The 14,222-nt window shown below is 35.6% G+C and overlaps 1 protein-coding gene across 1 annotated transcript in view; it reads left to right on the top strand.

Moving 5' to 3' along the window:
* The window catches only part of thsd7bb (thrombospondin, type I, domain containing 7Bb), a 50,086-nt gene that overhangs the window by 27,040 nt on the left and 8,824 nt on the right, over window positions 1-14,222 (top strand). Inside the window, exons 6-18 of the mRNA XM_052568639.1 lie at window positions 102-257; window positions 678-878; window positions 4,363-4,554; window positions 5,724-5,967; window positions 6,047-6,162; window positions 6,256-6,388; window positions 7,241-7,344; window positions 8,757-8,948; window positions 9,041-9,349; window positions 10,605-10,783; window positions 12,146-12,151; window positions 12,336-12,490; window positions 12,946-13,099. Coding sequence (XP_052424599.1) covers window positions 102-257; window positions 678-878; window positions 4,363-4,554; window positions 5,724-5,967; window positions 6,047-6,162; window positions 6,256-6,388; window positions 7,241-7,344; window positions 8,757-8,948; window positions 9,041-9,349; window positions 10,605-10,783; window positions 12,146-12,151; window positions 12,336-12,490; window positions 12,946-13,099 — 2,141 coding nt within the window. The remainder of the gene's footprint in view (window positions 1-101; window positions 258-677; window positions 879-4,362; window positions 4,555-5,723; window positions 5,968-6,046; window positions 6,163-6,255; window positions 6,389-7,240; window positions 7,345-8,756; window positions 8,949-9,040; window positions 9,350-10,604; window positions 10,784-12,145; window positions 12,152-12,335; window positions 12,491-12,945; window positions 13,100-14,222) is intronic.

Here is a 14,222-nt window from a genome sequence, read left to right as displayed (position 1 = left end):
TTTTTGTGCAAGCTTCTGTTAGATCTTTAAAAATGCATTTCATACAGTTTTAAAAATATACCAGGTTTTCTGCTAAATCTCTCTTTGTTTTTTATTATTAGTCAATCGGCCTGTTGGCAGGAACTTGTGCTCTGGGCCTTTACCGCTATTGGCTGAGTCTTGCTTCATTCCCTGTCAGAAACATTGTCCCCTCACGCCTTGGTCACCCTGGGGACCCTGTCTCCATGACAACTGTTTGGAACCTCAGGGAAGAAGAGGTGAGAGACGAAAACATCCCATTAAACAAGATCGCACACATCCAGATCTAACTCACATACACTTAGATTCACACCCCCTGTCCTTGGTTTCTTCTCTCAATAATGTAAATCATGTGTGAATATCAGGTGTGGTGTATCTCTGACCCAAGGCTGTGGTGCCACCTACTTAGTGAGGTGACAGTGACGGGACAGCTGTATTCCTCTATTTAGACTCGCTATTATATTCCGTTTTCTATTTCTTTTCTCCATTCCTTAATGTGCATATATATTTGTCCAAGATATTTGACTGTTGCGCTGCTTATTTTGCCAGAGTGTGGGAACAGTATCTGCAGAAATGTTGGCATTGAGAATGTTTCTGTTTGAGTCATCGCTAACGGTTCTTTTCTTTTGTTATTTTGCATGTGTACACCTCATTTTCAGGTTTCAGGGTGAGAACTCGTTCTGTAATAACGGAGTCTTCCGTGGAGTCTGACAGTTGCCCTCATGTCAGCGAAGCGATGACCTGCGATGACCCCGTCTGCTTCCAGTGGCGAGTGACATCACAGGGACCCTGTGTTTCGCAAAATGGATCGTGTGGCCCAGGATTCCAAGAACAGACTCTGGAGTGTTTGATCGCCACAGGTTTGCAGCTCACTGTTTTCTTTATCTTTTTTTTATTTTTTTCATTTATTTTTTTTTTTTTTACTAGAACTGTTCCTAAAACTGAAAAAGTCTGTCATTATCTTTTTACCATGATATCATTCCAAACCTGTAGACTTACTTTCATTCATGGAACACAAAAGGAGTAATTTTGTAGAATGTCCAATATGCTCTTTTCCATAAAAACAAACTAAAAAAGCACCCTAAAAGGATCATGCAGTCCATATGATTTGTATATTTCCATATGATTTTGTATAAGTCATTAAAATGTTTAATTTTATGTTGCAAGGCTTTGAAACCTTTTGTAATCAGTTGTCGAATGTTGTAAAAATATGTACATCATTATGGTCAATCACTTTATTCATTTTGTATGCTAAAATCAGTATGTATACAAATAAATAAATGGCCAGATTGATTATGAAAGGATCAATGGTGTTTGACGTAACTGACGTCAGTTCTGGTGTGCTGAGTCTTGAGATATGAGAATGATTTCAGGAAGTAACAAAACAATTGTATGGCTTCAGAAGAATATAATGAGGTTAATTTGCTACTTTTAAGCTTTATGGACTATACTTTTATAGTGTCTAACATCCTCCATGCTACACTACCAATTAGAGATTTCAAATAAATGTTGTTCTTTTGCACTTTTTTTTTTTTTTTTTTTTTTGAATATTGAAAAGCTGTTTACAACATTGATCATGTTTCTTGAACAGCAAATCAGCCTAACAGAAAGATTTTTGAAGAATTATGTGACACTAAAGACTGGAGTAATGATGCTGAAAATTCAGCTTTGCATCACAGGAATAAATTGCATTTAAAAATATAATAAAATACGAAACATTTATTTTAAATTGTTAATATTTAATAGTATTGCTGTTTTACTCTATTTGTTTATCAACTGAACATGTAGCCTTAAACTTACTTAAAAAACATTGAAAAATGTTACTGACCCCAAACATTTAGCAAAAAAATCTCCAGAAAAATCATTCTGAAAAGTTATTAGGTTATTAAATAAGGACAGCATTTACAGAACTATCCCTTTACTTATCTTTCTCAATCTTCACCTTCATCCCTCTAATTACTTTCAACCTTCTGTTATCCACATCCTCAAACTCTTCAGTGATTAGTTATTTTTATTCACATAAGCAAATGATCAGCTTTCTTTTAATCTCCTCTCCACGCGGCGAGTATGTGGCATATTTCTGATCTGTCATCTGTGCTTCTCAACTGCCAAGGAGCCTTGGGTGTCCTCTGAGGTCTTTCACTGTAATGTCACTCATTCACGTCAAGTGTCAGCATGTGTGTTGTCCATCAGGAGTAAACCATACAGGGTCTTAAGGGGTTTACAACTGTATGTGAAACATGTCCGTTTGTGGCTAGGCGGTCATCAGGCATGGCTGAATGTGGTGGAGTAATTTTACATCTGACACACACATATCTGCATTAAACCTGACAGCATCATCTTCCCAGTATGCACTAGGAATGTTCTACAAAATGCAAAGTGAAGCTGAAATGCCAAAGCCATTAAAACTGAAGTGCAGCTGACTTAATGTGATAATGTATTCTCGCTGGAGATTTGAGTTGTAATCACTATACACTTATCTGACGTCACCAAAGTCACCTTTTCTGATGTTCCCACAACAACATTCAGTGTGTGAGTTTATATATCATACTCCATATATTTACATTTTCTGATGAAAATTTAGTTGGTGTTTTCTGTACTGGCATGATAATAAAGTACAATCCCGTTTGATATATGTGCTAGTTTTGATCACATTACTATGCATTTGCTATTACATTTTGAATGGTTGCTATAGGAAATTGCTTATTGGCCTCAAGTGTAGTTTTTGCTATGGCCGGACATGGTTCATAGCTTCATTTGCAAAAGTTATCCCTCCGGTTTCTGTGATCTGACTGCAAGTTCGATGTTTATGAAGTAGCATGCTATTGAATTCTGCTGTCTATCAGCAGTCCTGCAGTTCTGGTGTGCTATAATGCACTTTTTAAGGCTCTAGGTAGATAATCACTCTGGGAAATTGCTTCTTCTAACAGTACAAATAGGTGAAAAAATCTCCCTGTCTGCCATGAGAAAAGAAAATGAAATAAACCCTTATAACGCAACAGGAAAGTGGTGATTACAGGGGTCATAAAAATACATATTAAGAGCTGTGCATCTTCAGACGAGACAGTCTCTTTAAAAAAAGAGCTCAGTTTGTGCATTTATATCTTAGGCAAGGAATACAATTCAGAGAGATTGATTTTTAAGGCCTAACATCAATTGGAGAAACGTTGCCCTCCCTGCATCTGAGATGTAATGAAGAAATGAACTATTGCGGCTCAATATCTGATTCTCAGAGGAGAGTCGGTCCAGACCATTACTCGCCTTTTATCTTTGTTCTTTTATCTCACAAACAACCTGAAGAGCATGTTCTACTAGTTGATTCTGTGCTTGTGTGTATATATGTGTCCATTGTTCGTTCCAATCTCACAAATAAAAAGATCTGTGAGATTGTTTTGTATATGCGAGCTGATCTTTCCTCACTATTTTATATACTAAAATAATGTAAATTTTATTTTATTTTTTTCTTGTTTACATTTACTCACATAATTGTGGTTTAAATTAGGCCCATTAAAAGAAAAAGCTGAGCCTACTGAAATCTATTAAAACTCATTTATAAGAATATGTATATATATATATATATATATATATATATTTGTCCTTTTCTATTTCTGCAAAAAAAAGAAAGAAAAAAAATTATATATATATATATATTTTTTTTTTTTTTTTTTTTTTTAGCATAAGCACAATCTTTAGTGAGATTAATGTTCAGAAAATAAGAAATCACCACTGAAATTCCTTCCTGGTGTTTATTTTATTTTTATTTTATTTTGTAATTCACAATTATTGTTTCTTTATTTTGCAGTGAAGCAGTTAGGACTCTTGGGAGTATTTTCCATAGTGAACTGAGTGAAGTTTAGCACTAATGCTTTACTGCACCATTAAGTATCAGTTAAATAATTTTAAAGCTGTCTTTTAAATTAAAAAAGTACCTTAATGTTGTCTAATCTTGGTCTTTGAGAAAAGAATAGAGCAATCCGAGTGCAATTAAACATCTTGGTTGCATATTATTCTACTTTAATTAAAGAAAAGTGATTGTAAGATGCAAGATAAGAGGAAACCAAGATTTTCATGTACAGTAATTAAAACAAGCCATGATCATTATTTCAATGTTCTAATTGTGTTTCTTGCAGCACATTTAATTGCATATTTCCTTATTCAAAGATGTTAATTAAATATGCTTGTTTATTGTGAAATAATAAGTGTTATTTGAAAAAGAAACTGTGAAAATTGTACAGTATGTCAATATAAATAAAAAATAAAAAATTAAGAACACTGAGAACAGGGAAATGATTTCCTGATTAGATGTATTTAACAGAAATGTCTGCTTTCCTCCGTGCATTATAGGTGATCCAGTCCCTAATGATCAGTGTTCAGGAGATCCTCCTCCAGTCCAGCTCCCATGTGAGATGCCCTGTCCTGGAGACTGTGTACTGGGACACTGGAGCCCCTGGACTTCCTGTTCCCAGTCCTGCTCCAGTAAACACACAGAGGGACAACAAAGTCGCTCACGTTTAGTTCTGGCTCTTCCTGGAAAGGGTGAGTTCAAATTGAACATTTGGTTCACAAGCATTTCGTTTGTGCAGTATACATAAGACACCAGGCCAAGTGATTAGGGTACAAGTTGAGCTCAGAATTTCATGCACATCACATTTTCATGATGGTAAAGTTGATGCTGATATGGTTGTGTCCTGTCAGGTTTATATTGTGAACACTCAAAGAGGATAAATAATAAATACATAAAGCACAAATTAAGAAAATGTGTTGGAAATGTAACATTTCCAGCTGTTTCAGAAAAACTGGGAACAGCAGCCCTCACATACTGGGCTTTTTTAAAGCCCTTCTTTGAGACTCTTTCCATTTAATTATTCAAATGCCTTATTTTAAACCATAGACTGATTTACCAAATCTCTAATCCCCATTTTAAACTGATGTTCTATTAGTCTTTGTCCTGTCGTCCCCATAAAGTAGGTCTTTCCCATGAATTATAGATTATTTCTTTATGGCACATTCACCAGGGACGTATCCTTTGTTTGACCCCTAAAACATATGGTCCTTCATCCTTAAATATGTGTGTGTGTGTGTGTGTGTGTGTGTGTATACTAGTTATTTATACATTATAACCTTTTTTAAAATATTTATCTTGAGCTCACCAAGGCTGCATTTATTTGATCAAAAATGCAGCAAAAACTGTTGTATTTAATTATATAACGATTGCAATAGTCATTTAAAATGTACACTTTTAGATTTTTAAATGTAATTTATTCACAGAATTTTTAGCATTCATTACCCTAGTCCTACATGATCCCTCAGAAATCATTCTTATATGCTAATTTGCTGCTGTGAATCACACATAATATTTTTTCTGGATCCTTTGATGAATAGAAAGTTTAAAAGAACAGCGTTTGTATCACTTTTGAATAATTTAATGTCCTTGCTGAATAAAAGTAATAATTTAATTTTCAAAAACTATGAATATGTATAGACATTGTGATATATGAAACTGTTGAATATGCACAGCTAATGATCGATATGTATATACAGTTTAATGATATGCTGGATGGCTAATGAATGATTCTATGATGCCATATTAAATCAATGTGCAGTATTTTAGCGCACAGTAGATTTGTTAAAGTTATAAATAATTGCCAAGTAGTTGTTGCTTGGTAGGTTTGGGATGTAAAAAATACCTTTTTTTCTTGTTATAGATGGAAAACCATGTCCTTCGGCCCCTGAGCTGGAGCAGAGGAGACCCTGTGGCACACACCCATGCACAGTATACTACTGGGAAACTTCACCTTGGGATCCCTGTATGCCAGACACCATCACAGAAGAGAGTGAAGGTAACAGCACAGCTCCACAGATGGAGAATGATGCCACCTGCGGTACAGGGGTGCAGATGCGCCAAGTCACGTGCAGAAGAGCTGGGAATGGACATGTGCTGCCAAAACGGTAAGGAACCTCAAAATCTTTCATCCTAAATTCTGTGTAGAACACCATACAGGTAGTCTCATTCTGGAATACACTTTAGGTGTCCTGAATCCTCTCGTCCTGACTGGATCCGGTCTTGTCCTTTACCTTGCAAAATTGACTGCATCGTCACACCTTTTAGCGAATGGAGTGCCTGTCCCACTTCCTGTTTATCAGGTAAACTTGTTGTCCTAACCAACATGTCCTAACCTTGACAAGTTTGAACTTTATGTTTTTCTCTCAGTACTGAGGACTTCTTTGTTTTTCTAGTAAATGCTACTGCGCCAACCCAGTCCCGTCACAGGATCATCATCCAGAGACCTGCTAATGGAGGTCAAGAGTGCCCCGATACTCTTTATGAGGAGAGAGAATGTGATCCACCCCCACTGTGTCCAACTTACAGGTAAAGAGTAAATGATTTCATAATTGAAATGTACATGATAAATGGCAGAAATGTTGGATGAGCCTGGAAAACCCAACAAGTTAGCTAGCAGACAACATATTGTATGCAAAATATACAAACATTTACAACATATACTGTTCTATAATGTAAATATTCTTATAATTTAAAAAAACTGTTTTCTATTTTACTATATTTTAAAATCTGTTTATTCCTGGAATGCCAAACTCAGCATCATTACTCCAGTCTGACATGAACATAAATTATACTATTATTCTGATTTGATGTTCAAGAAACATTTCTTATTAATATCAGTGTTGAAAACAGTTGTGCTGCTTAGTATATTTCCCCTTTTTAAATGTTACTATTTATTTATTTTATTTTAAATTGAGGTGCATTTTTTCAAGAATTCTTTAATGAAATTAATTAAATTCACCTTTGATCAATTTAATAAAACCATACATTTCGATAAATAGTTTACACCAAAGCTACATATGGATCATGATGTAAAAATCTGGTGTAAAAAAAAACGTAATATCAACATTAGCTTATAATGGATTTGTTGTCATGAAAAAATTTTTTTAGAAGAAGCTAGAACATTCTTAAAAATGAGGAAAAACAATTAATATAAAAATAAAGTTTTTATAAAGTACCCTTTAAAATGTTAAGAGCATTTTTTAAAATCCTGTCCTTAAAGACAGAAAAAATACCCAAATGTAATCAAACATGTGGTGTTAAACATGGTAATGTGTATCACTACTAGATGTGCCAATAAAATACAAAATGTTCATAAGGTATCACTGGATGTAAGCCAGAACTGCAACATGTTTTCTGTGCACTGATGTTTCCTGGCAGATGGCAGACCCACCGCTGGCATCAGTGCATTCTGGTACCTGATTCGGTGAGGCAGGCTGTGGGTGGGCCCGCAGAGGCATGCGGTATTGGCCTAGAGACAAGAGGTAAGTGACAGATTAGGATCTCTGTGTGATTTAAAGTTTTATTAGGAAAGTTCTGCAAAACCGGGGTTACTGTAGGACGATAACTTATCTAAGATATTCAGAGGGACTTCTTGGCTGCCTGAAGGTTTATTTCCTTGCAGTTTTCCCCATACTCTCCCATCTTATAGAACATTGTCAGAATGTCATAGAGGACACACAGTGTGGTGTGGCCCTTTTTAAAATATCCTGCTGGTGCTTCATGTAAATTTAAAGGTGCTGGCCTATCAGCATACATCAAGGAACCTTTCAAAGTGTGGTTTGCAGCATATGGGACCAAATTCTGTAAGTTTTGGAAAGTGAGAAGAGTATTTCTCAGCACATAAATTATTTCCCCAAGATGTGCACAGTGGGCTCCATTTAGGAAACACCAGCCAACTGATTATCTACAGTATGTAAATTATTTGTTAACTGATTCTTACTTAAATTATTCACTGAAACAATTTACATAAGATGGTTTTACAAACATTTTACACTCAATTCTTCTGCTCCTCATTGAGAACGAATGAGGCCCAGTATGTTACAGCTGGCTCCAAAATTTATTTTGTACATCTTTAAATACGGTGGCCTAGTAGTGCACAATTCAACAAAATCTCTGTAACACAACGGAAAAAAGCAACATAATGAAATTAGCACAACACAAAGGAAACAAGTCACAACACTAAGATATTAGCACAAGTCACAATGCAATGGATAAAAGTCGCAATACAAAGGAAACAAGTTACAACAAAATGGAAACCAGTCGCAACACAAAGAAATCAGAACAACAAAAAGAAATTAGCACAAGACACAACGCAACGTAAAGAAGTCACAACACAAAGGAAACAAGTTGCAACACAATAGAAACAAGTCACAACTCAACAGATAAACAAGTTGCAACACAACGGATACAAGCCGCAATAACGGAAGCAAGCCGCAACACAATGGAAACATGCCACAACACAAAGAAATTAGCACAAGACACAATGCAATATTAACAAGTTGAAATACAAAGGAAACAAGTCACAACACAACAGAAACAAGTCACAACACAACAGAAACAAGCCACAATGCAACGTAAACAAGTCACAACACAAAGAAAAGAAGTTGCAACACAAAGGAAACGAGTCGTAACACAACGAAAACTAGTCGTAACACAAAGGACACAAGTCACAACAGAACGTAAACAAGCCACAACACAAAGGAAACAAGTTGCAACACAACAAAATTAGTTGTTTCATTGTGTTGTGCACTTCTTATATCTAAGGGATAGTTCACCAAAAAATGACCATCTGTCAAGAGTGTCCAAAAATGCTATTCTACTTAGAGCACTACAACATTTATATTTATATTATATACCATATTTAACTTCTTTTCCCTCTCTGTCATGTTTTCAGAGGTAACGTGTGTTGGTGCGGATGATTCTCCAGCAGATATGACAGACTGTGTGAGGTGGGCTGGACTGATGCCCGTCCCGGTGAGGGAATGCCGTGTGCCATGCAGAGATGAATGTAGCTTCACGTCCTGGAGCAGATTCAGCCAGTGTCAAGGCTGTGGAAGTTGGCGCACTCGTTCCCGATCTCTGATAGGTAACATGATCAACCATAAACTATTCTAATTATTAAAATGTTTTCCGAAAGCACACACACCATCCAAGGTCCTTCTCCATTCAATCTCTCAGGTCGCAGTAAGAAGCGCTGGAGATGCCAACAGGAGGAGTCGTTTCCTCTGCTGGAGAAAGAAGCCTGTCCTTGTTCTGAATTTCACACCCAGCCTCAGGGTCCCTGGTCTCCTTGTTTACTCTCACCAGCAAAGAACATTGCTGGCCATCCTTTCATCCAAGGAGTTTCCCAGCAAAGACAAAAGGCAGTCCAGGGCTGGCGAGCTCAGAGGAAGAACAGTGAGTGTGGGCACGGAAAGCGTTTCAGAGCTCTTGCCTGTCTGGACCACATGAGACGATTGGTGGAGCCAGCTCTCTGCAACAGCCCTGGTGATGATTTCATTCAAAAATCTAAAATATATATATTTTTAACGAAGAATATTTATATATATATATATTTATATTAGTTTTGTTAAACTATAATATATGAATATGAATATAATATATAACGGTAATGTAATATATTAATATAAATATGTACATATACTGTAGATACATGTAAATATTTTCAAAATATATACTGTATGTGTGTGTAATTATACATAAATAATACATATACACATCACACACATATATTATGTAGACAAAAACTTTTATTTTGGATGTGATTCATGGCGATTAATCATTTGATAGCAAAAAAAAAAAAAAAATATATATATATATATATATATATATATATATATATATATATATATATATATATATATATATTAGGGGCCGTACAAGCCATAGTTCATTCTTGCACTCTCACACACTTACATTCTCCTTTCCTTTCACATACATATATTTTTGCTTTCACACACTTATATACATACATACATAACACACACACACATATATATATATATATATAATATATACTGTATAATATACACCACATATATAATATATATATATATATATATATATATATATATATATATATATATATATATATATATATATTGTTTCTGTGACTTAAGTGGTAGAGCATTGTGTTAGCAGTGCTAGGTTGTGGGTTCGATTCCCAGGGAACACATGTTAAAAAAAATGTTAGCCTGAATGCACTGTAAGTCGCTTTGGATAAAAGTGTCTGCTAAATGCATACATTTAAATGTATATGTGTGTCCAAATTATTCATGCCAAAAATAATTATCAAAGGATCAGAATACTTACACTCCTGTGAGTGTTCATGTTTTTAAAGAAGTTTCTTATGGTCATCAAAGCTGTATCTTTTAGATCAAAAATACAGATTTTTATTTTTATTTTCTATTTTGTGAAATATTATTACAATTTAAAATAACAGTTTTCTGTTTTAATATATTTTACATTATAAGTAATTACTGTGAAGCAAAGCTGACTTTTCTTGTGTTTGATATAAATTAAAAGTTAAAAGAACAGTGTTTATTTTACTGCAGTGGGTCATTTCTTTATTCTTTTTTTTCTAAATTAATACTTTTATCCAGCAAGGATGTGTTAAATGAATAAAAAAGTTATAGTAAAGACTTCTATTGTTAGAAAAGATTTCTATTTTGAATAAGTGCGGTTCTTTTTTACTGGGATATTCCATGTACTGTATCTCTAAGGAAGTGTATGCTGTTAACAGGATTTGAAGAGGAATCGTGTCATGTCCCCTGTTCTACGGACTGTAAACTGAGTGAGTGGTCGAATTGGTCTGCCTGCAGCGCCTCCTGTGGTGGGGGTGTAAAAGTTCGCTCTCAGTGGCTACGAGAGAAGCCTTTCAATGGAGGTCGACCCTGCCCAAAACTCAATTACAAAAATCAGGTGAGAATGATTGTTCACTTCAACTTCTACTTCATTGATCTTGTAAGAAATGAAGAAACTAATTAGTCCAAATAAGATGTGAGTTGTTCTGAGAGCTATTATTGATAATAGAACTGTTCGCTCTATTTAAATTAGCCTCAAGGAGAATCGCCTGCTGTGAAATTATACATGACCACGCTTGTATGCATTAATTATATGTGTTCATAAATACATAAGTACTGTATCTTCATCTGTGTTTTGGAGTCACAGAGCACAAGTCAGTGTGTGCAAACCTACTGTATTTATTATTAATTTGGCTTGGCTATGAGGGTCTTCCCACTTTGAGCTGTTTCCACAATGTTTCTCAACCACGTTCTGTTCTGGTAAGACAAGACTGGAGAGGATCAAGACCTTCAGGGACTGAACCTCTTACCCCCTCTACTTTTTGCTCTTTTTTCCTTTTATTTCACTCTCTTTATTTTATATTCCATGAGGGCAGGTCAAGAAACATTAAAGTTTCATCGATCTGAGTTGGCAAGCATTTCCTTCAGTTCAGTTTCTCTCATATAAATGAACCACTAAATAGGAAATCTATGGTTGGGACGAACATGTTCTAATAGAAACTAATGGAATTTTTTTTCCTTTTTTTCTCTCCCCTTCCCCTATTATTTTCCCCCTTTATTTTCCCTTTTTCTTATTTCATCTTTGTTTCCTTCACATTACTTTTACTTTCCTCTTCCTCTTTCACATTTCTTTCTGCTTTCCTTCATTTAATTTGCTTTCCTTTTCCACTTCCTTTCTGTTTCTTAACTTATTACATTTATTTTCCTTTCCTTTACTTTTTTCTTTTTATTCCTTATTCATTTGCTTTGTCATTTCCCCTTTCCTTCCCCTTTTTCCTGTTTTTTCTTTTCTTTTCTTTCCCTATTAATTAAAATTTTCCCTCCCTTTCAAATCCTTTTCTTTCTATACATTCCATTCCATTTCCTTTCACTTTTCTTTCCTTTTGTTTCCTTTTCATTTCCATATTTGTTTAATGTCCTTTCTTTCCTTGTTCATTTGCTTTGTTTGCTGTATTTCCCCTTTCTACTTCTTTCATTTCCTTTCTTATGTCATTTTCTTTCACATTTTTCTTTCTTTTCTTTTCCCCATTCATTTTCCTCTTCCTTTTATATAATTTCCTTCCTGCATCCATTCCTTTTCCCCTTTTCTTTGCTTTGCCTTTCCGTTTCCCATTTCACTCCTTTAATTTTCTATTCCTGCTTCCTTTTACTTTCCCCATTCTTTGAATTCCTTTCATTTCCTCTCTTTTCATTCATTTCATTTACTTTTCCTAATCCCTTTTTTGCTGATCATGATCTGCTGATTTGACTATATACAAAGGCTCAGGTGAGTACACTGGAGAGAATTATGTTTTTGTGTGTGAATGTGTTTATAATATTTTGTGTATATGTGTCTGCTTGTATAACCAATTGCATGCTGTAATTTTTTCCTGTATATTCTTGTATACACAGAGACACACTTGTGTGCATGCTGCCATAAATAAAGACATCGCTATCTTGTCTGTGAGCAGGTGTCTGAGGTACTGCCCTGTTACTCTGACTGCAGTCAGTATGTGTGGGAAGTGGAGTCCTGGTCGATGTGTGTGTTAAACCCACCAAACAATCTCACTAACGCTGAACCGCCCCAGCCTGTGTGCGGAGAGGGCTTCCGGACCGGCAAAATCCGGTGAGCTCACCACAGTGAGCCATTAGATAAACAAATAATGTCAGAAGTCAATGAAAAAGTTTCAAAGAATGTGTTTTAAAATGTCCCCATTCTGCCAGAGAACGGCAGCACAATGTTTTACCTCCGTGGTACAATGATAAAACAGATCTTGTGTGCGTCACGCAGTAAAATTGTCTCATAAGTCAGTGTTCAAAACCGAGGAGAGGTCACAACAGTGCCAAACAGATTCATGGGGTCATAACTCTGTTTCTTAAAGATAAGTGAGGTCGTAACTCTGCCCTTCAGACTAAAGTGAGGTCAGAGAAACCATGGGTAATTCTAGAACTAAACAACATTTTCTGGTTGAGTACGTAACATTTTCTTTGCTTAGGAGGTGACTAGACGTCTGAATTTTAGGCTCGTAATGGTTCAGTTTAAATGATAAAAGATAACATTTGTTTGTCTCTAACCTGAAGCTGCTTGAAAAGGGCAGGAGAAAACCAGGATGAGGTTGTGGATGACTCACTGTGTGACCAGGATGAGAAGCCAATCACAGTCGAGACCTGTCTACTGCCGTGCCCCGCCCACTGTGTGACATCAGAGTGGAGCCAGTGGACCAAATGTACCGTGGTCAGTTTGACTGATGGATGAATGAAGGGACAGCATTTATTGCCTTAGTAAATATATGATATTGCAGTGGATTTATCAAAATGATTCACAAAATCGTCCTCGGGAGAATAGAAAAACCTCATCTTCCTGCTAGATGATAGACTGTTGAGAGTCCCTACAAGAAAGGACTTCATTAATGATTAAATAATCTTAATTCATATCTAAAAATGGCCAAAGCTTCATTGATTTTCCTGTAGTAATTATAATCAGCTTATATTAATGGAATGTTTCTTTACAGCTCAAATAACACACTTAATAGAAGTGCTTTACCAAAATAATTTATGAATTTTATGCTTTTAAATCTTCCAGAATTACTTGTCCCTTAGACTTGTGTTGTAAATGCATTACTGTAAACACAATGAATGGGAAGTCCCCATTAGGATATACTGTGTGTATACCTGTATATATAAAATCCTTGCAAAGGTATTCATACCCCTTCATTTTTTCATATTTTGTGTGTGTTGCTGCCTTACGGTAAACTTCTTTAAATTAAATTTTTTCCATATTAATCTACACTCCATATACTGTGCAATATTGTCAAAGCAAAAACAGAACTGTCACAACTTTGTAAATTTATAAAAAAAAAAAAAAAAAAAACTGAAATAAGTACATTGCATGAGTATTCATACATAAATTTTAAGCTGAAGCACTCAAGCCTTCTTTATTTGATGCAACAAGCTTTTCTCATCATAATTTGACTATTATCTGTGATTCTTCCCCTCAGCTCTTCACCTCTCAGGCTCTGTCAGGTTGGATGGGGTCAGATGCACATTTTCAGGTTTCTCCAGAAATAATGGATTGGGTTCAAGCTCAGGCTCTGGCTGGGCCACTCAAGAGCATTCACAGAATTCACTCTTGCTGTGTGCTTAGGGTCATTGTCGTGCTGGAAAGTGAACCTTCTGCTCAGTCTGAGGTTCTGAACGCTCTAGACTGGGTTTTTATTAAGGCTATCTCTATATTTTGATGCATTGAGCTTTTCTTCTACTTTGATGAGTCCCTCAGTTCATGCCACTGAAAAACAGCCACAGAGCACGAGGCTGCAATCAACCAGCAGTTGTTGTTTTTTTCTGATATGCATTATCAT

Source organism: Carassius gibelio, chromosome B11 (genome assembly GCF_023724105.1).
Source record: "Carassius gibelio isolate Cgi1373 ecotype wild population from Czech Republic chromosome B11, carGib1.2-hapl.c, whole genome shotgun sequence".
NCBI classification, from domain to species: Eukaryota; Metazoa; Chordata; class Actinopteri; order Cypriniformes; family Cyprinidae; genus Carassius; species Carassius gibelio.
Note: the sequence above shows the minus strand (reverse complement) of the source record. Positions and strands in the feature narration are given on the sequence as shown.